The sequence below is a fragment of the Tiliqua scincoides genome, chromosome 3 (genome assembly GCF_035046505.1).
Source record: "Tiliqua scincoides isolate rTilSci1 chromosome 3, rTilSci1.hap2, whole genome shotgun sequence".
Classification (NCBI taxonomy): Eukaryota; Metazoa; Chordata; class Lepidosauria; order Squamata; family Scincidae; genus Tiliqua; species Tiliqua scincoides.
This window is the reverse complement of record NC_089823.1, coordinates 185,232,007-185,254,603: the sequence shown is the minus strand read 5'-3', so window position 1 is coordinate 185,254,603 and position 22,597 is coordinate 185,232,007. Positions and strand designations below refer to the sequence as shown.

General features: G+C 44.1%; 1 protein-coding gene across 3 annotated transcripts in view; it reads right to left on the bottom strand.

Moving 5' to 3' along the window:
• LOC136643644 (VPS10 domain-containing receptor SorCS1) overlaps positions 1-22,597 on the bottom strand; it is a 483,280-nt gene that overhangs the window by 16,647 nt on the left and 444,036 nt on the right. For all 3 annotated transcript variants that reach the window (XM_066618822.1, XM_066618823.1, XM_066618821.1), the window contains exons 20-23: positions 15,452-15,585; positions 12,933-13,056; positions 11,590-11,702; positions 8,763-8,894 (exon numbers count right to left, since the gene is read on the bottom strand). In XM_066618822.1, the coding sequence (XP_066474919.1) occupies positions 8,763-8,894; positions 11,590-11,702; positions 12,933-13,056; positions 15,452-15,585 (503 nt within the window). The remainder of the gene's footprint in view (positions 1-8,762; positions 8,895-11,589; positions 11,703-12,932; positions 13,057-15,451; positions 15,586-22,597) is intronic.

Here is a 22,597-nt window from a genome sequence, read left to right as displayed (position 1 = left end):
TATGCAAACGTAATGCAAAACCAGTGCATCCCTGTGGTGGCAACCCTGATATAGAGCATTGTAACAGCCAATGAACTACTGTCCGTTCAAAGTTGTAGAGACATGGAAATAATGCAAAGCCCCACACCATGAAAGGGGAGTAGTTCCCAATCTTGTGTTCCCAATAGTTCCCAATCTTTTAACTTGTTCCCAATGCTTTATTCTTTTTACTACCTCATTCCGTGATGCCCCTAGTGGTGCTGGGGAGGCTTCTTCTGGTTGCGCCAGGCTGGAGACCCACTCTGCTGACTGCCGTGAGCCTCAGAATGACCTATATAAGTCTCCCAAAGCAACTTTCAGAGGTGGCTTTCAGAGGATTCTGCAGTCCATTCTGAGGCATGGAGGCCAGTAGAGTGGGTCACCGGCCCAGGGCTACCCAGAAGGCGGCTCCTATTTGGAGCCATTTGGACAAAAGGGCAGGTGGGAAGGCCCAACCAGTGACCCATCTCACATGGGCTCGCAACCCACACTTTGGGAAAGGCTGAACTACAGTATTATGTTGTCAATTTTGAAATCTGCCATATTTCTTGGGTATACACAGTCACAAGAACTCTTCAGTCAAGATTTGGCATGTGAGGCACCCAGAAATACTACTGTTGCAACAGCCCAGTAGGGAATTTACAGCCAGGACAAGCAATATTCCATATCACAGATTCTGTGTATGTAAGCACTAACTCTTCCAGAAGGACAGGTGGCCTTTTATGGTTCCATGGCAGTGGCTCTGACTTGGATGAACAGAAACAATGAAATGAGGTTTGGATGGCAGCTCACAGCAACAGGAACTTTTCTAGAGGAGCAACAAAGAAACTGGAAATCACTTCAAAAGAATAATCTGTGACCTCCAGTTTTAATGGCTAGCATGGTAAGAACAGCAATAAATGCATTATTTCTATAGCATATGTCATAGCACATTGACAGCTAATATACAACGGGAAGGAATCTTAGGGCACAAATCTGTCTCTTACTCTCTTCTGCACCCAGCAATCTGCTCCTCTCAAATCCTCTCAGGGTTTTCAAAGTAGGAGCCTGAGAAGAATGCCTGTAGGTGAGACACAGGGCTGCATAGAACTGGACTGTTAAGATATCACTTCTAAAGAATAACTTGAGATATTGTTCGCTTTTGGTTAAATGATGTGAGACATCATTAAAACATGTATGCTTCAACCAATTTTTCATCTCTCACTAGTTTACTGAATAACAACCCAATCCTTAGTTGCCCACTCCGCCAGGACTGCCGCGGCGCCAACAGCTGCCACGACATCCTGTGCGCAACAGGGCTGGTGCTGGCGGCTCCTCGGGGAAAGCAGCCCCACAATGGGACTACTTGATTCTGTGGCAGCCCTTGGGCTGCCCTAGAATCAAGAGCCTCCGTGTTGGGCCACACAGTCCAATACAGCTCCACCAGTCTCACCTCCCTCTTAACCTGCTTCCTGCCCCTCCGCATGCCTCCCTCCCTCCCTCTCCCCGCCTCCCCCCACCCCGGAATGCCTCTTCCCCGCCTCCCCCCAACCCCCACCTACCTCTCCGCTGCCCAGCGGTTTGGGAGACTGAAGAGTGGTGGAGTACCAGTGTTACACCAGTACTAACCCAGCAGAGGCTGGCAGTGGGCTAGCTCCGGTGCTCAGCCAGTGCCAAGGGCGAGACCAGCAGAGCCTCTGGGGGCCACTCGTGCATGTGTGTCACCTCTGGGCACTTGCAGCAGTGGCCTCAAAGTATGAGAGGTTGGCCTGGCTTATGTGGTGCTATAAAGGCCCCTGTGCTGTAGCAACAAAAATTCCGGCAGCACAAGGCCCAGACAGGATTGGGTTGTAAGACATTAAAACCTGCATGTAAATGTAGGAAAAGGTACATTTTAAAACAGAATCTACTTGCATTTATTATTTCATTCCTATTTTTAGGCTGGCCATCAGCAATGTAGCATACAAACAGGGCCAAACTGTCCTATGGTTTTGCCAGCCATTTCTATGCCATAAAGCTGCCCGCTACTGTTCTTTTGCTGTAGAGATTAAGCAAACTATATTGAAGATGAAACTTCTCAGCACTGCAAAACACCTAATTTAGAGTCATCAAGAGTCCTCTGTGAAAATAATTAGCTCTGTGAATTAGTTTTGGTCCTTCACGGAGCTTCATTGACTTTATCTGCTTCATTTGCAGAATTAGACACAAAATGCCAAAAAACAACAAAAAAAAATTTTTTTTTTGTAATAGAAGCCAGTCTTTGCCTATCATGCTCTCATCCCCACATATAATGAATAATAATAACAAATAATTTGTGAAAAGAAAGAGTGAGAGAGAATTTAATTTACAAAGAGAACAAAGCAAAATTAATTTCGCTTCTGGTACAGCTTTGCCTGAATAAAGGCTGGCTTTGTCTCATTACGTGCACCAGCAACCTGAATGAGAGAAGAATGCCTTCCTCCCCATGTTGATTCTGGAGTTCAGAATTTAGATCTGGATCTAAGAACTACAGTTTGGAGTCAAAGGCGCTGCTGCAAAAATGGAAGACGCTTCCCTTTGTGCACACAGCCCCCTCCCCAATTTCTCCCAATTCTCCCTTCTCTCTGCCGCCCTCTGCAGCTCCCACTCCTACTGTTTCTCTAGTGCAGTGGTTTTCAAACTGGGGAGTCAACTGAAGGCCCTGGCCTCTGCCCCCTTAAGGGGCAGGGGCAGGAAGGAGGCAGGGAGGAGGCAGCTGCTCAGGGAGGCTGCAGGGACTGGGATGCACTCACCAGTCCTTGCAGCAGCATCCAGCAAAACCGGAAGTGGAGTGCGATTGCTCTACTTTCACTTTCTGCAGGCTGGGAAGTCCTGCAGACTCTCGTGCACCTCCTGGACGCTGCTGCAGGGACTGGTGAATGCATCCCAGTCCCTGCAGTTCCCCTGCAGAAGGGAACTGCCTTCCCCCGCCCCTGCTGCCTCCCTGCCCTCCCCTGCAAGGACTTACTGCGGTTCCCATACTCCCTGAGAGTTTGAAAACTGCAGCTCTAGTGCAAATATCAGTGGGAACAGGAAGCTGCACTGGAGTGGAAGGTGTGGCAATGCCCTATTACAAGCAGATTCCTCTTGTATGCTTTAGGATCTATTTTAGTCATATCTATTCAAAGAAGGACTGTACTTGTGTTTCTTGAAATTGAAACTTTACTTTACTTGTTCCATGGCAAGCTGCTTTTGAAATTAGGTTTTATATAAAACAGAGACTGATAGCCTTGAAATTGGGCTGTTTACTTTCACCTGTTTTGGAGATGAGACTATAAACCATAAGTCAGGAACAGCTGAAACCAAAACGAATGGCCCAAACCTATCTTGGCTTTGGCCAGCACAGGCAGGGGTTTATGACAGCAGAACAGAGTTCTGCTGCTGTAAAATGGTTTTCAATGGCGCATGCAGCACTCTGCTGGTGGCCATTTTGCGCACATAGCAGCACTGCAGACTGACAAAGATAGGTGCAATAGTGGTGGGGGTGCAGTGGGGAAAGAACTGGCGGCACTCATGTGTACCAATATCCTAACCCAGGGGTCTCCAAACTTTTTGGCCAGAGGACTGCATCAAATATCTGGCGTGGTGTGGAGGGCCGGAAAAAAAACAAACTTAAATATAAAATTTAAATAAATAAATTAGAGAGGGAACTTAGATGAGTGAATAAATGAATGAATGGGCTCATTCATTCAAACTCTCTGGCCCTCAGAAAACCCTCCAGACACAATCAGAGCACAGTTCTGGTCATGTTCAGCTGAGTGGGCCAGAGGCTTTCAGGGGACAAGAGGTTGGCCGCGGGCCGGAAAGAGGCTTGCTGCGGGCCGCATCTTGCGCCCAGGCCGGGGTTTGGAGTCCCCTGTCCCACTGTCCCACTGTGGTGCCATTGGGCACTGCAGCACACAGTTAGGGAACAAAGAACCCCTTCAGTTTCCCTGTTCAATTGTTCCGTTACCCAGAAAAGACCTCTACAATTGTCCCCCACCATAAGATGCAGCTGTTGCCATTTTGGCACCACTGCATTGGTGGGGGGTTGGGATGGATAGGATTGGGCTGTGGGGGGATAAAGGCCATTGTCTTGGTTAGTGGACTACAAGAGAGAATATTCCACTGGGCCTGTGAAGAAGTAAAACCACCAGGAGTGTTCTAATGTTGCAAACAGAAACCCAGTCCCACAGCCAGGAACAACAGGATTGATCTAAACTAAAGTGACACCTCATTCTTCAGTGTTGAGCAGGAATGCAGAAGTCTTGTGGGTGAAACTGTAACTGCTGGTACACTTGCTTGTGGAAAATAATGGGCCTCAGCCAACTGAAGGCAGTGCTTCCGCAGGAAAAGACTAAAATAAAAACCTAACTGTTATGATTCTGCAAATAAAGGAAAGACTAATGTGTCATTATGATGCTAGGATCTTAAAAACATATATTTTTGCTGCATAGCAAGAGGTTATGAATTTCACCAGGGGTGTTAACCAATTAATCATTTGCTATCTTTGATCAGTGTGAGTTTTTGTAAAACCTTGTTAATTATTGTTAGGAGCAACAAGGATTTTTAGTAGATGAATCATCTACTAATCATTCAATTATTTGTATCAATACATGCGTAAAGCCTCTTTTTAAGGATAGGAGGTCATGCCCCATTTCAACTTGTGGGGTTTTGGTTGAGAATGAAATGAAATCATTTCAGAGATTGCTGAACTTGGGCAGTGTTAGCCTTTTTCTGTAGAAGCCCATACGCTCCAATCATCATCTCAGGCCTTGATCCAAGTGTCCTTGCCTTCAGAGGCACAGTGGACGTGCACTAGGAGCAAGTCCTTCTTTGTGGTGGCACCAACTTTATGGAATGCCTTCCCCATGGAAATCCAATCGGCTCCTACTCTTTTATAAGAGTTGGCTTTTCCATTCAGCTTTTAGAGCATAGGTGTCAAACTTGTTTCATACCGAGGGCCGAACAGCATTCATGATGCCTGCCGAGGGCCAGAAGTGATGTCATTGGGCAGGACATGATGTCATTAAACAAGTCATAACCAAAAATAAGCACTTTTTCTCACTTAGGAACTCATTAGCTACAAATGACAGAAGAGAAAATACACAAATCTTGATAATATTTCAAGATATAAGAGAGCCCAATTCTCATGTGGGCTACCCTTACAGCCCTATAATAATAATAATAATAATAATAATAATAATAATAATAATAATAATACAGGTATTTATATACCGCCTTTCTTGGTCATCAGATTTCTCCTCAGACTTTAATTCAAGACGGTTTACATAGGCAGGTTGTTCTAAATCCCCGTAGGGATTTTTACAATTGAAGAAAGGTTCTGTCTTTCAACAGCAACTGTTACCCTGCACATGCCTGATCTTGTCTGATCTTGGAAGCTAAGCAGGGTCAGGCCTGGTTAGTATTTGGATGGGAGACCACATGGGAATACTGGGTGCTGTAGGCTTATACCATAGTCTTTCAAGATTGAAGGTTGCCAACCATATCTGTAGATGGGATATCTACCCATCTACGAGTCCCATCTACCCGGGAACCATACCGGGTAGATGGGACTCGTTAGCCTGGGAAGGCAGCTCATCTGAGAGAAGGAAAACTCAGATCCCAAACCTCCACTGCCTTGTGGCTACATCCAGTTATGGAAAAGGCTTCAGGAGTCAACCTCGAGGCAAAATCCGGAGCCGGAGTCCCTGAGGCAGTTCATGGCTGAACACAGTCACGTTCTGGCAACTCCTGCGACGCGCTGGAACCAAGCGTATTGGGCTCTGCCTTTCCATTGGACCATTTCAGCGACGTGGAGAGGGGGGATTTGCTGCATGGGTAACAGCCTATCCTCCATACCTACTTTACCCAGGCTTTGCGCTCTGGAGAGGACACTGTTCCAGAACCACCATTCAGAGCGTGACACCATAGTCTTTAGAGACTGAAGGATGCCAACAACAACCATATCTGTCTTTCAAGAACTGTACAACAGTTCAGCAGTTCAGTTCAGCACTGCTCAGCAGCTGAGAGCCTTAGGGCCAGATGAAAAGTTTCCGTGGGCTGCATCCGGCCCCCAGGCCTTATGTTTCACACCCCTGTTTTAGAGGGAGGTAGTGTGGCAGTGGCAGCAGGGTTATTTAACACAGGCTTTTCAGTTGTGGCGTGCCTTGTCAATTGTCAAAAAAACTAATCGTGTTCCCTGAAAATTTTAGTGCCTTATCAACGTGCCATGAGATGAAAAAGTAGAAAATCATTGTTCTAGGTACTGAATCTGGGACTCTGTGTATGCAAAGCACATGCTCTAGCATTGAGAAAGTGGCTGTTGTTTCTCTGTGCAAAATAAAATGCATGCAGTATTCTCCACGTTGGCAAGCCAGAGTGATTCTGCTCCACAGAAAATGTCTGGTAATAACTAAAGAATCATTCCTATAAAACAGCAGATTACAATCTTGCCTCTTTAGGAAGCGTAGTAGGAAGGATGCTGGAATCCCCACTGAGAGCTACATTACTCTCACCTCCATACAAAGGCTTATGATGACAATGTGCCAGTGCTGCAGTTCTTTATGACCAAAGAGAGTTTGGGAATGCAAGAGGAAAAGAATCTATACCATAATTTGTGGAATACAATAAGCAGCCAAGTGCCAGAGGCATGGTGGGTCAGCTGTAAATCTGAGTCTATGTACTGCCTTCCTTTCCCATTTATGAACAGAGCTGGGGGGGGGGGGTCTGCAGGGCAGTAAATCTTTCCTGTTCATTACTTGCATGGGGAGAACATTACACAGATGAGCAGTGTGTCAAGCAAGATGAAAGCCAAATGGGGCAAAACAAAGATAAACGATAAACTGGAGATGGCATCAGACTGACCATTAGGCTTGAGTTGAAGCAAAGTTTATCAGCGCTGAACCTTAGCTGAAAGGGAATTTAAAATTTAAAGAATTCCAGAATTCAGATTCAACATCGAAATGGTTGGCAACCTTCAGTCTCAAAAGACTATGGTATAAGCCTACAGCACCTGGTATTCCCAGGCGGTCTCCCATCCAAGTACTAACCAGGCCTGACCCTGCTTAGCTTCTGAGATCAGACAAGATCGGGCATGTGCAAGGTAAAATGTTCAACCTTTTCACAAATGGTTTTAATACTTGACTTTTAAGTATATTGGGGGGGTGGGGAGACACACTCCTAAATCTTATTGATCAACTTGGTAGGTGATCCCGCTTGGGGTAAAAGTATCACCTTGTTAAATCCACTACTCTTACACCATTACCTCAGAAAGCCACTCTACTCTCCACTTTGGAGACTCACTTCTGGTTGCCAGAGTGCCCTCCCATGGAATTCCATATCCATGGGCGGGGGGGGGGGGGGTCCAGGAACAGATTGCCTGTGGATATTAGGGGCCCACTGTAATTGTGATTATTTCTGGAACAGATTTAAGCAGGCCTGCATATTACTAGTGCACTCAGGAACCCCTACATGAGCTACTAAATCAGGCTGAAAGTCTTGGAAAAAATATGCACTTCAACGTGGCTGCGTCAGAACAGCCATCACATATACAGCACAATGGTGGGTAATGGTCCAGAAAATTTCTAATGTTTCTTTCCATGTTTATGCATCATCAATCATCATTCTGACATGAGTTTGTGGGCAATATTCCTCCTAAGGGGTCCACTCTGTAACCACTCACTGGGTGCACAGTAGCTCGATGTCATTTCCAGACACACATTGATGACGTTGTACATTACTGCCAGACTTCTGGGAATGCCGAGCTCTGAGCTGTGTAGAGCAAGGCTTCAGAGAATTTTGATCTATGTGGCCAAGCAGCTCAAAAGAAAAAAAGAAAAAAAGGGAGCAATGTTTGTGGGAAGTGAATATATGTTCCATGCTATTGGCCCAAGATCAATCTACATCTGATTTTGATTTCATGAAAGAATATATTCAATGTTATGAAGACCACATTTGTGCACAAAAGCACCCATACATTTTAGTACCTGCACAGACGTCATTTTCATATCTAAGGACCATTTCAAATGTGTACTTCCTATATAGAAATCATCCCTCTCGTACGGAAAAAACATCAGAGTGACATAATCCTGAGAAAGTCATCAAAGGAAGTTCATCAGGTTATCAAGTCCTCTGCCTTCTAGGATTTATTCTGCTTGCAAACTTTTGGATATAACATATGATACCTTTAGTCTGTACACAGCTACAAATTTCCATGTGAATGGCTGCACTGGGGTTCATTTGTACATGTACCCAATAAACAGACAACACTGACATTAAATGGAATGTATGAATAGCAGTATTCAGGTTCAGGCTAATGATTTTTGGGCCACTTCAGATAATATTTAAATTGCTGAACTAGCCACACACACATTTAATGATGTGCATGCTCACAGTTTTATGATTTTTGTACTCTTATGCATGTTCACTCAGGAGTAAGCCCCCTTGTGTTCAGTAGGACTTGCATCCCATCAGCTTAAGAAAATTGGTCCCAAACTCTCCAGGAAATGAGGGGTGAGGCTAGAACATGCACAGACCATGAATGCAGAACTAATTAAACATCTGGGGCCACTCATGTAACTGAAGTATTGGCCCATTGTACTTGGTATACGGATGTACCCAGATACCATTTAACATATGAACAGCCCTGACATCACCGTAAAAAGTGGTCTTGGCTCAGTGTTTACTTGCCAGAATTTTTTTTAAACATTTTAAAAATACCACCACTCCCAACACACAACACTCTGCCTAATGAAGGAAATTGATACCTGTTGCAGGTCTTCTGCTGTTCGTTTGTCTTCACCAGAGGCAGCCTTATAGGGCAAAATAAAGAGTTCAGCAGATGTAGGTAAGCCTGGCAGGATTGCCACCAGAATGTGCCGGCTGAAAATACCTGTTGCCTAGGAAGTAGGGGGAAAAAAGGTGGGAGTAAACAGGAATGGTAGCACAAGCTTTGTCTAGGATTAAAACTCATTGAACTGGCCATCTCTCTCTCTCTCTCTCTCTCTCTCTCTCTCTCTCTCTCTCTCTCTCTCTTACACACACAGACAATCCTTACTCTGATCCTTCCATTAGGTCTAGGAGAAAGCAATTTCTTTTATAAATAGGGCTATGGGACCACGTAGCTTAGTTTAAATGAAGCAGCACAAGCCTACCAAACTCCCCACAGAGTGATGGAGCCGCACCTGCATGGCATCCACTGCATCCTGTGGGAGTGTTCTGGCCTCTGTGGGAGTGTTTTGGCCTCTGGAGGTCTCCTCGGGGAAAGAGAACATTTGTTGCCTTGCCCCAGAGAAGGCCTCAGCCAGCCCGGCAGGTTGACTTGGACTTGCACCAGCCTCCCCACCTCCCTCCAACCTCCTGCATCCACTTACCGGCAATGGCCTTCAGTTCTGTGCAGACCTGGGTGCTTGTCACTTTTGGCAGCGGCCAGGCTGCATACTCCGGCATGTCACATTTGCAGCAACCAGGAAGCATGTTACACCACCAGAATGCTTATACTGGCAGAGTAACAAGCAGTTAGGATTGGGCCAAAAATCAGATAAAATTGAAACACTCCAATTTAACAAATGTGTGGGTTCATCTGTTTTGTTTTCTAATAGCATACTGCTCATTATCCCAGCAGAACTGCTTGCAATGAATAAAAAAAAAAAGATTTGCTTCCAATATCTCCAATTTAAATGCTGTAACAAAGTTCATAAAAAATATCCAAAAATGAACTAAATGCCATGAAATCTGCACTCTGAAACTTGGGGGGAGGGGGCTTTTATGATCACATCTTGACCCTCAAACTCTGCAGCATTCAGCTCCTGGAATCAAATAACACACTTTCCACAGACATTCTTTGATATTCAATGTCTTTTCCCCTATATGCATTTCTCAGCAGAGAATTTCCAGTTATGGTAAAGGAGCTTAAATTCATCGGCTATGCATTCCGCTAACTAAAAAAAGTACTGTTTTAATGTGCATAATCGCTCATGTTTATTGCTTACCTGCAAGGAAAAAAGATTAATGCAAACCAATGGCAGGAACAGAAAGCTTTAGCAAGGGCAAATGGTGTGTGCACTGCGGTCTTTGAAACATATGGAAATCAAAACAAAGAGAATGGAGAAAAACACACCCATGGATGCTGCAGTGACCAAGACCACACAATTCAGAACTCCAATTTGGAGGAAGAACATTGCAAAAGCAGTGCTGATGGCATGTTGCTTGGAGGCCCAGGGGCAAAGCCAGCACTGGGTTCCCATGGTGTCTTCTGTCCCCCTCCTGATGACACATTGGATGCTACCATTGCCACTTCTACTGAGGTTCAGGGGGTTTACTTGGCCAGGTGTACCCTCTAATTGGATGGCCAGGGACTAACTCTGACACCACTCTGTTCAAAAGCACAGATAACTATGGGAAACCACCAAGATGAGCCATTGCTTCTGGCCTAGGTTTGTGAACCGGAACGGGATGGGATGGGACCGGCAGAGTGCTGCCAAGCTGTATCCTATTGGGCTGAAAAACCCAACACAGAAGTTCTCAAGTCTGTGCTGGCAAAACAGTTGGCATAGACTTGAGAAACTCCATTGCAGGGCTTGGGGCTTTCCTCGGGGGAAGGGGACGAAAGCCCCCTTCCACAGAGGAGACCTCTGGCAGCCCTGGCAGTGTCACTGCATGCAGCGGTAGCTGTTTTGGCTCTGCAGATCCAGTCACACTGCCGGAGATAGGAATAGGCTGCCTGACTCCACTCTCTGTGCTGACTGGTAACAGTGATTTTTGCACAATGATCTAGCACTCCCTCGATCTGTGTTCTGGAACACCTACTCTGCAATAAAAATATAGCAAAGAACTGCAAGCTTCACTTTTGTATTCCATTGCAAAGCAAAGGCAGCTGGGGTGATAAATGAACTGCATTATCTGAGTCAGGCACAGGGCAGCCTGCAATGACCTGGAAAGTCTTGCGACTTCTATTTGAATGTTACCACAGACATGGACAAAGTGCTTGACTGCAGCAGCATCAACTGAAGAGGAAATAAAATGAAGACAATTTAAAGTGCTTCTCTCTGGCTACAACAACAAAAAGTCAATTTCAAAATATTTAGCGTGATGCAAAAGAGAAACACCTTAGTTAGCATGTAAGAACCGAAAAGATGGGACTAGCTTTTAAGAATATCTTGAAGGCCCCAAGAAAACACAGTTGTTGTTTTCCTTCTTCTGGAATGAAACCAACTTCCCACACTGACTTTTTAAAGTTACAGGAATGCTTATGGAAGTAATTCCTGGAACTGAAACTGGATCATACACAGGCATCTCCTTCAGGGGTAGTATTAGGAATTGGCCAGGTCAGGGTCTGGCAGAGGTCCCATGCCCATCAGAGGGTCCATGTGGCTGGGCCACCACCCCCTGAGACTTCAGTACCAGTGGCAGTGCTTGTACTCAATGCACCATCAGGAGGTAGCAAAGGGGTGCCACCGGGGCCCAGTGCAGAACTTTGACCTAGCAACCTGGTACCAGCACTGATTTACTTTGAAAGTTAGTAGTCACACTTTGCTGAAAAAAAAATAATGAAATGTGTCTCTCCAAAAGTGCCAACTTATTTTTCTTACTTACCTCTACCAGAGCTGTTTTGATGACTCGACTAACGTCCCGTCTCCATTCAGGAATGTCAGGATTGTATTCGTCCAGATTTGGAGAAAAGGATAGCCGGAGAGATTGAAATTGCTCTAGCGAAAAGACAGAATGATTATGAATGAAAACTCTAGAGACATGGCTATGTGCCTGGCTTTCTAGTCAATTAGATTGATGTGAGTATTAGACCACTCCACTTCCTTAACATTCAGAACCTATGACTTGGGGGCAAATCATTGCTTAGAATTGGATAATGCTCCATCATAGCAACCTCACTAATCTATGACAATCCCCCACCAGCGTAGCAGGAAGGGTTGAACAAAATATTCCCAGTTGTGTGTATTAGTAGCATGTATCTAAGCATCATCTTGCCATTTTTCATGAAAAGTCAGGACAGAATAATAACATCAAAATTTCTTAATTCATCTTCATCATAGATTTGCCGTTACTCAGAATGTAAATCATTCATGGGTAGAAGTGTGATTTTTGGTGGTACTGAAATAAAAACACATATCACTGCCTTCTGCACTTCTCATTTTTGTAAAAAAAAAAAACCTGCAATGAACACTGTAGGCTGGTTGGGCTGGACTGGGGGTTGCATGGGTAATGACTGTGGCTGCATCTGCTGACATTATACCACCTATATCACCTACCTAGTACACTTTTAAAGCAATTATAATTTATAAAAATGCATCCACATAACACTGCTTTCTGCATTTTTCCTCCTCGGGAAAAAATGAAATTGTGAAAAAAATAAAAACATTTAAGGACACCTCTATTCATAGGAAATGGGCCATATTAAATGTTTCTCACAAGTCCCTAGACCACTTTTTTTTGGAAGGTTTGCTGTAAATACATCAGCCACAACATGAACCCATCACTCACTAATCCCATTCACCACATACAACCTGCAGTCTAGGTCTAAAAACTGTGCTACCTCAGAGTCTCAGCAACTGTATGAATCAGTCTTTCGGTGTCTGTCTTGGGCAAGTTTTATGTGGAATTATTTGACCCTTTTCTGAATGGTGCAGCTTAAACCCTGCAGCCACATCATCTAGTGCTACCTGCACTGATCCCTAAGTGTTTTCTGTGTAGATACTTCAAGTCAGCTTCTGATTACATGAGCTACAACTTAGCACTGACCCAGAGTAAACTCTTAATGTACATAAGCCCAAAGATTCATGACCCATTGAGCTCATTAAGAGCTAGTGGCCTATGAATCAACCTACTGAGACTTTCTCTTCTCTGAGCTTAGTGGGAGCCAGGAGAAAACCCCAGGCTAGTTGGAGGAAAGAACCAGTAACAGTCAACAAGATAGAGCTCACCATACACTGCAATCGTTTTGGTGTCCTGCAGAATGGCATTCCCTGCTAAAACCTGCACTGTGATCATATTCATTCCTTCTGCGGAGAAGGTAAACGTGATGCTTCCTTCGAGGGTGATCAGTGGCTGCAAAGGCACAAGGGAACAGGGAAGGGTCATTATGCTGTTGCTTGCCTTATTTTCAGCTGCATAGACAAAGAAGTTAAGGGCCTTTCTCTTTGACTTCTTACTTCAGATGAACCTGGATTCATCTGGATTCATGCTTAGTTTGCAGCCCATTCATGAAGTCAACTGAAGTAGTCACTTCAGACAACAGATTGGTGGGGGCGGACGGGACTCGATCTGCCTACTTGCCTCCACTGCCCTTCCTTCTTCTACTTCCTGAGTTGGAAATTCAGGAAGGGAACAGAGAAGAAGACGAAATATGGAGGGGAGGAAACTTGGGAAGAGGAGGGGAGTTAGAACATGGGAGAGTGGGAACAGCAAAGATTGGCATATCATCGGTAAAAGGAGGGCAGCACTTGGCATGCTGCCTCAGGTGCCAGGAGGCCTTGGGCTTGTTCCATCACTGTGGTTGGCCTAAAGAAGAGAACAAGGTTGATACTGTTGATTAAAATATGGGGTTTTTTTCTGTCTCACAGCGCAATCCAAACCTGCTGCTGCACTGGTCGAGGGTGTCACAAATATGCCATAAAGCACATTTTTTATCCTGGTTTTCATGTTTATGCTGTGGACTGCCTCATATTAACAGAGAAAGGTGGAATAAACTTAACAAACTGCAAAGAGGATGCTGTAAAGAAATTTACTACAGGTGACTCAGGAAAAACATAAACACTTCCCAGGACAAGGTAAACACTTCCCAGGATTACTAACCCATTTGGCCTGCAGCAAAATTATTTCTAAATTATTTCAATACAACTCATTGTATTGCCTTTAGTTATGGTAGTGTCTGGTGTTTCAGAGGGAGGGCAAAATATTGGCCCATTCATTGCTCCTCCAACTCTCCAAATTCAAAAATTAAAAGGGAAACGGAGCAGACAAAGAAGTTTGGAGGAATTAAGGGCCCAATCCTGTGGGCCTCGGTGCTGGTGATACTTGTATTGCCAGTGCTGGGTGTCAAAAAAATACTATAAAGCATGTCTGCGACACCCTTGAAGTAAGTGGCACCAGCGGGGAGGCCTTTGTTGGTCTGTCAGCGCCACAGAGAAAATTCAGTAAATTCCAACGAGGACAGAACCTCTAGTTTTGGAATGGTGGGGCATAAGATGAGAACGTGGGTTTCAGAAAACTGAACTATATCCTACATTAGATGGTTTTGGCCATTATGGGGTCAGCAACATCAACACAACCAAGGAATCTGATGCAGAAACATGCGGTGAGTGAGGAGGCTGTTGAGGCAGGTGAGGCAGAGCCTCCCCACCAGAGTCCTTTGAAAAGTGCCACTGCCATGTGAGGTGCCCAAGCACCCCCAACCCATGCACTCTAGTGGGGAGGCTCTGCCTCCCCACCCACTGCACGTCCCTGATCTGATAGCAAACATCATCACAGGCTGGCCTCCTTAGAATGCTGCTGACACTGTCTTGCAGTGCAAAGCACATAGTGTGTCAAACTGATGCATGTTAATGGGCTGGGATTAGAGACCAAGAGCCATTTGCAAAAAATTACAAGGTGTAAAGCTTCTCTTTCCACTGCATCCTGGACAAACTATGTTTACATTAAGGCAACCTGTATATATGAAATGTTCTGTATGTCTATGTAACCTCTGATGTGAGCCTTGAATTTTTGGAAAACATGGTCAGTCGCTGACTGTCAAGTCTCCCAACTTCTGCTGCAATGTAAAGGGGAGCTCAGCAACGTGCATCATAAGAGCAATTCCCGACACCTAAATGAGGGACGGCCCTTTAAAAAAAACTTCTTTTATGCTAAATACAGTCCGTAGGCAGGGAAATGTGCTACATATCATTTCACTTCTCCTAGCGTGTGGTAATGAGGCATTCTTGCAGCTTAACAGCACAAATGAGAACTTTGGGTATCGGTATCGTGTTATGAAAGAGTAGGTGTTGGGACTCTTGGCAAACATTCCTTTTTATTAATCCTACTGAGCACACAGACTGGAAAATACAGTTTAAAAACCCTGGAGCTGTGCACAGCCAAATTCAAAACTTTCTCTCTGAAGTCTGAGTCTGTAACAGGAGTTTAAAAAAAAAAATCTGCATTTCACATAAGGAAAGGGGGGGAAATCTTAGAATCTTTGATAATCTGTCACTATGCAGTTTTCTGAGTTTGATCACTTCAACCATGTCCAATAGGGGATTAGTGATTTGCATAACATGCAAATGAGGCCTAAACTGAGACAGTTAAGCAAGTTTATAAAAAGCTGATTTGCAACATAAAAGTGCTGAGAATTGCGCTCTGTGGTTTGCAGGACCCTGTAAGCTTTTCCTTGAGAGAATTCAAAAGCCCCATGATAATGTCATTATGTTACGGTCTAACAATTACTTTAATTGCATGAAGTACAGACCTCGGTGTTGTTTCCGAACCACCAGATATAAGTCAATGTTCCAACTTGACCGGGCCACAGAACTGCTGTGGCATTAACTTCTTTGTTCTTTGTCGTCACAAACGGCAATGACAAATGGACATGCTCCAAAGGACCTAGGAACAAAGAAGAACAGAAAGATGTGTGCTTCACTCCAGTTTTATACATTAATATTCTAATCACATATTCCTCCTTTTCCCAGTTTCAATAACATCTGCACACATCTTCATAAACAACCAAATTTTAACCTGAAATGACTTGCATTTCATTGTGTGTGTGCACTGTAAATACACTGCCCTCGCACTGGGAAGCCATGTCCCAGCACAGCTTCACAGAGCATGTACTGGCAACAGAGTACTCATGGCCGATCATTATACATTATACATTATACATTATACATGGAAGTCATGCAAATTCTTATCCAGAAGTGACTTCCATGTAGGAATTTTGTCATGTGTGAAACAAGAATAATTCACATATGCATATTTAGAGTGCAGTCCTATACATAACTATTCAGAAGTCACATTGTGTCAAATGGGACTTACTCCCAGGTAGGGGTATATAGGAACGCATCCCAGGTGTGATGTGGACAATGGGAATTATGTTTGAGCTCCAATTCAATCCGACTGACTTCACCATATATGCTAGTTTAGCATCCCACTCAAAATCTTCCACAATATGCACAGATCCCAATGTAGCCAATCAACCCACTTTGTGGTGAGGTGCTGAAGTATTATTAAGAACATAAGAACAGCCCCACTGGATCAGGCCATAGGCCCATCTAGTCCAGCTTCCTGTATCTCACCCACCAAATGCCCCAGGGAGCACACCAGATAACAAGAGACCTCATTCTGGTGCCCTCCCTTGCATCTGGTATTCTGACATAGCCCATTTCTAAAATCAGGAGGTTGCACATGCACATCATGGCTTGTAACCCGTAATGGATTTTTCCTCCAGAAACTTGTCCAATCCCCTTTTAAAGGCGTCCAGACCAGATGCCATCACCACATCCTGTGGCAAGGAGTTCCACAGTCCAACCACACGCTGAGTAAAGAAATATTTTCTTTTGTCTGTTCTAACTCTCCCAACACTCAATTTTAGTGGATGACCCCTGGTTCTGGTGTTATGTGAGAGTGTAAAGAGCATCTCTCTATCCACTCTGTCCATCCCCTACATAATTTTGTATGTCTCAATCACATCCCCCCTCAGGCACCTCTTTTCTAGGCTGAAGAGGTCCAAACGCCATAGCCTTTCCTCATAAGGAAGGTGCCCCAGCCCAGTAATCATCTTAGTCATAAGAACATAAGAACATAAGAACATAAGAACAGCCCCACTGGATCAGGCCATAGGCCCATCTAGTCCAGCTTCCTGTATCTCACAGCGGCCCACCAAATGCCCCAGGGAGCACACCAGATAACAAGAGACCTCGTCCTGGTGCTCTCCCCTACATCTGGCATTCTGACTTAACCCATTCCTAAAATCAGGAGGTTGCGCATACACATCATGGCTTGTACCCCATAATGGATTTTTCCTCCAGAAACTCGTCCAATCCCCTTTTAAAGGCGTCTAGGCTAGACGCCAGCACCACATCCTGTGGCAAGGAGTTCCACAGACTGACCACGCGCTGAGTAAAGAAATATTTTCTTTTGTCTGTCCTAACCCGCCCAACACTCAATTTTAGTGGATGTCCCCTGGTTCTGGTATTATGTGAGAGTGTAAAGAGCATCTCCCTATCCACTCTGTCCATCCCCTGCATAATTTTGTATGTCTCAATCATGTCCCCCCTCAAGCGTCTCTTTTCTAGGCTGAAGAGGCCCAAACGCCGTAGCCTTTCCTCATAAGGAAGGTGCCCCAGCCCCGTAATCAGCTTAGTCGCTCTCTTTTGCACCTTCTCCATTTCCACTATGTCTTTTTTGAGATGCGGCGACCAGAACTGGACACAATACTCCAGGTGTGGCCTTACCATCGATTTGTACAACGGCATTATAATATTAGCCGTTTTGTTCTCAATACCCTTCCTAATGATCCCAAGCATAGAATTGGCCTTCTTCACTGCCGCCGCACATTGGGTCGACACTTTCATCGACCTGTCCACCACCACCCCAAGATCTCTCTCCTGATCTGTCACAGACAGCTCAGAACCCATCAGCCTATATCTAAAGTTTTGATTTTTTGCCCCAATGTGCATGACTTTACACTTACTGACATTGAAGCGCATCTGCCATTTTGCTGCCCATTCTGCCAGTCTGGAGAGATCCTTCTGGAGCTCCTCACAATCACTTCTGGTCTTTACCACTCGGAAAAGTTTGGTGTCGTCTGCAAACTTAGCCACTTCACTGCTCAACCCTGTCTCCAGGTCATTTATGAAGAGGTTGAAAAGCACCGGTCCCAGGACAGATCCTTGGGGCACACCGCTTTTCACCTCTCTCCATTGTGAAAATTGCCCATTGACACCCACTCTCTGCTTCCTGGCCTCCAACCAGTTCTCAATCCATGAGAGGACCTGTCCTCTAATTCCCTGACTGTGGAGTTTTTTCAGTAGCCTTTGGTGAGGGACCGTGTCAAATGCCTTCTGAAAGTCCAGATATATAATGTAGTATATATAATATAGTCGCTCTCTTTTGCACCTTTTCCATTTCCACTATGTCTTTTTTGAGATGCGGCGACCAGAACTGGACACAATACTCCAGGTGTGGCCTTACCATCGATTTGTTTGTGATGAAAGTCAACTAATTAAGGCAGCTTGCAATCAATCCATGATCTCATTCTCCACACAGGAAAATAAGCATATTCCAAATTGTTTGACATTTGGTCTGCGAGTTTTCTTTTTGCCTTGAATGCACTGCCTGATGGAGTACTCATGGGAAAAAGGCCACAAGTCAGATTTCAAATGACATACATAAAGGATAGCTTCACTCCATGAAACTGCTTGTTTCACTCTGTGGAACTAGAGGTACAGCCAGGGCCAGTCAGGGACTTCCCAGTACCTGAGGTGGTGTGCCAAATCCCACCCCTCTTACCCGGTTGTACACCAGCTGACACTTCCACTGTTCCTTCTCCTCTGCTCTTTGAATTCAGAAAGGACATGCTCTAACCCACCAGTTTCTTCTCCACATTTCCACTTCCATACCCTCTTCCTTTCTGAATCCTAGGGGCAGAAGGAGAAAGAACACTCCCAACTGAATGGGAGTATATTTACAACTTCGGCTCTTAGAACCCTACCCAAAAAAGTAATAGGGAGTAGTCTCTTTGAGGCTACTGAGCAATAAGTAGCTGTGGATTGCATTGTTTTAAGAGAATTCAAGCAATCTTGGGGTCCTATCACAGTCGCAGAAGGCTTTAAAGCTGTTACAGAGCAATCCTAGGCTCTGTCTACTCAAACCCAAGCCCTACTGAAATCAATGTGGGTGCTCCCAGGTGTTTATAAGAATTGCAGATCACTCTGAGTCAACAGTAAAGCAGGAATCTGATCCAAACCATCTATTAACTCTTTTGCATTCCCCATTTAGGTGCCATTGTGAATTTCCTTCAGTCTCCTTTCTTATGCACAGAAACACTGCAAAGTAATAGGGGGGAAAAAACCACCACATTTATATTTGTACCTGCTGCCCTCTGTCTCTCATTTAGCATAAGTTCTTTTGGAAATAGAGAAAAAGAGGAAATGCAACCATCCAAATTTTTTTGTCTTGGACCCTGATTTTCTAAGTGTCATGGACACTTGGGTTCCTATTTGTGGACCTGGGTTCAAGCATGTGATATATATCACATCTCTTTTAAGATGTATTCATCCATATGGCAGAAAACATATTTTGACTTTTGGCTTCTTCTTCCCCATATGTGGATAACTGCTATTCAACTGTCTTTACAAGTGTTACTGTTCACCAGCACTTACATGAGTAAATATCCACAAACTATCCCCAACTACTCCAGTGTATGTACCATGTTCCCTTTCACCAGCATTATATATAAAATTGCATGGCAGCAGAGATAAATAAAGGAATCAATTCATCACATTCCTGAAATGTCATGAAATTATTGAAACCAAGAAAGAATAATATATGGCTAGCAGTGAGGCATCAAGGGCTGAAATAGATTTGTGAAGTTGAGGTGTTTTTTTTAAATGTTCATTTGCTGTAAAAATATATTCCTATGTACATGTTATACAGATACACACTACCCTGGCCCCATAAGGACGTTTTTGCCAGTATGAAATCTGTCAGTGGTTGTAATTAAATTAAACCAATTGTGGTAGAAATCCACCATGATTTATCCACATTTTCCTCATATGGTTAATATCCAACTCTGTTATTTCAACAAGGAAAGGGCGAAATGAACTCAGTCATTTAGTTATCAGTGAAGCAAGCACTGTGAATTGCTATGAATGTTATTTCGACAAGGCCCTCTGAAGGAACAGGTAAAGAGTTCACACTGTTTTTACACATATAGTGTATTGGAAAAAATCACTGAAGCAGGAAATGCTGATTAACGACTGCCACCAGTGTGCTTGGAGACAAAAATGCAGTTCTGAAAATGCAGCTTTGGAACAGCAGGTGGTGGTGTACTACTATCTCTGTGACACAGAGAGCAAGAAAAACTGCTCTGCTTTACATTTTCGGATAGAGTTGAACTTAATCTTTTGTGATCGCTGAGTCAATTTTATTCCTGAAAGCTTTTCAAGTCACCGTCAGAAAGCAAAGTTTGCATGTACTGATTTTGTGCCAGTTCCATGTACTTGAATAGTCCTTGTGAAGAGAAAAGCCATTTCTGCATGAGCTGCCATTGTTTCCCAAATTCATATGCAGTTCAGAAATGTGTTCCAAAAGATCTTCGTTAGCCACCAAAATACCAGTTGTTAGGTTTTTAATCTGGTCAGTTCGACAACTTTACACCGTATGCTAAGTTTTGACATTCCAATTTGACATTCTGAGGCTTTTATGTCCAATGGGTCTCTTAGGCTGCAATCCTAACCACACTTTCCTGAGAGTAGGCCCCATTGAACAAAACAGGACTTACTTCTGAGTAGACCTGGTTAGGCTTGTGCCCTAAATGTACAAATATGTGATGTCCAGATGGTAGAAAAAAATGCACATTATCTCAATAAATCCTTGCAAGGAAGTTTCACAAATGGATTAGTATCCATATGCACATATACAGAGACTGATAATCCTACCAAAAACCTGACCAAAGGTATGGTATACTGCTGATTAATTATATGCCTTCTAATTCTGTATAAGAACTTAAACTCATTTATAATTTTAAAAAAAAAAAAAAAATGCTAGAGTTAGTATAGATGCAGAGTTTAGAAATCAGAGTTACAATTCTATTTGCTTTACTGGTGAATAACTTGACCACTTTTTGGTCTTTGAAGTATGCACAATTGATCATGGTGAAACAGCCATTATGAGCTTGATCTCCCAAAGTTGAACTGTCCTTGGGCTATCATTCCCCACCGAAAAACAATACACCTTCAGCAACCAGATCTGCATTTCCCTTAAACCAGCCCAGTAAGGTCCACATGTACTACAGCTGCCTGCAAATTTGATTCCAGAATGTTTAATAAAGAAAACATTGCAAGTTCTATGATTTTTAGTCCTTCCACTGATAGCAGCACCTGACTTTTTAAAACATTTTTGGCATTCTTCTGCAATGCTGTTCTGAGCTGATCTGATGTGAAAAACCCATTGTTAAAGGGGAGTGACCCAGACAATGACTCTTCCTTTGCAGCTTGTGCCCTGCATAAACAAACAGCTCTTCTGTCAAGTGCCCTCATTAGCTTGCAAACAAAGTGGAGCACAATGGAGATGGGTCCCTGCAGAATCTGCTTCTGTCAAACTGCAGCAGGCTGCACGGCCTCATGTTATCTGAGACCCCCAGAGCCTCTCTAGGGACATTATCAACAAACCCATTCTGTTTGTTTGCCCCGACCTTTACAAATCAGGCTTGGCTGCTATTCTGCTGGCATTTCCATAAGGAGAGGAAGGAAGGAGCAGCAGCAGAGTCAGCTTTGATTCCTTTCTAAATATTGATTTTACAGGGGGACGGTATCCGGGAATCCCTTATCCGTGGATTAGGTCTGCTCCCCCATGTGCACCCCCCCATGCCACTGGAGGGTTCTTTGAGCCCAGCAGAGGCTGCAGACAGACATCCACAGTCTCTGCTGGGCTCGGAATGAAACTGATAGTGAAAAAAACACAACTGCCGGATGCTCCGTGAAACCAGAAGTGACATTTTTAATACCTTATAAGGCATTGGGAGGCCTGGGGAAACATTGAGGCATTAAAAATGAAACCGGAAGTTGCATTTTTTTTTCACTGCTGGGCTCAGAGTACCCTCTGGAGGCACAGAAGGAGAGCTCCTCTTGGCTCTGTAGGGTGGGGGGGGGGAGCTGTTCACCCATATCAACATTTCTCTTAACTGTGGGAGGTTCCAAAATGGAACCCCTGCAGACACGGGGGCAAACCTGCAATTGTTTTTGTCTTATTGTTTCATTGCACAACAGTTTGGTAAAAGTACTGTATAAATCCCATCAACAAGTGAATCTTCTTATTGCCTAACACAGGGATGTCACACTGGTTTCATACAGAGGGCCAAAGTTAGCATTCATGGTGCCTGCTGAGAGCTGAAAGTGACAACAATAAGAAGGATGTGACATCATTAAGTAGATGATGGCCAGAAATAAGCACTTGGTTCTCATCTAGAAACTCATTAGCTGCAAGTGACAGAAGAGAAAATATGCAAATTTTGTTCATATTTTCAAGATATGAGAGTGCCCAATTATCAAGTTGGAAAAGCCCAATTATAACGGGATCCAGATAAATTGCTCCTGAGGGCTACATTCGGCCCACAGGCTTTCTATTTGACACCCCTGGCCTAACACAACGGCATATATTTTGTTCAGTGTATTACAGTATCTTACTTTTAAAACATTTTTCTCCTTTTCTGGCAACTTTCAATTGAAGCTTCCCCCAGCCGACTTAAAATAGGGGGAGATAGATTGCACAGAACATTTAACATGTGGTTTAGACCTGTTTTTCATATGGTTGCTTACAGGCTCCATCCATCCAACCTATCAGAAAGAAACAATTGGGTTGGGTTCCTGAGATACTGTGATCTCATGTGATGACAGCT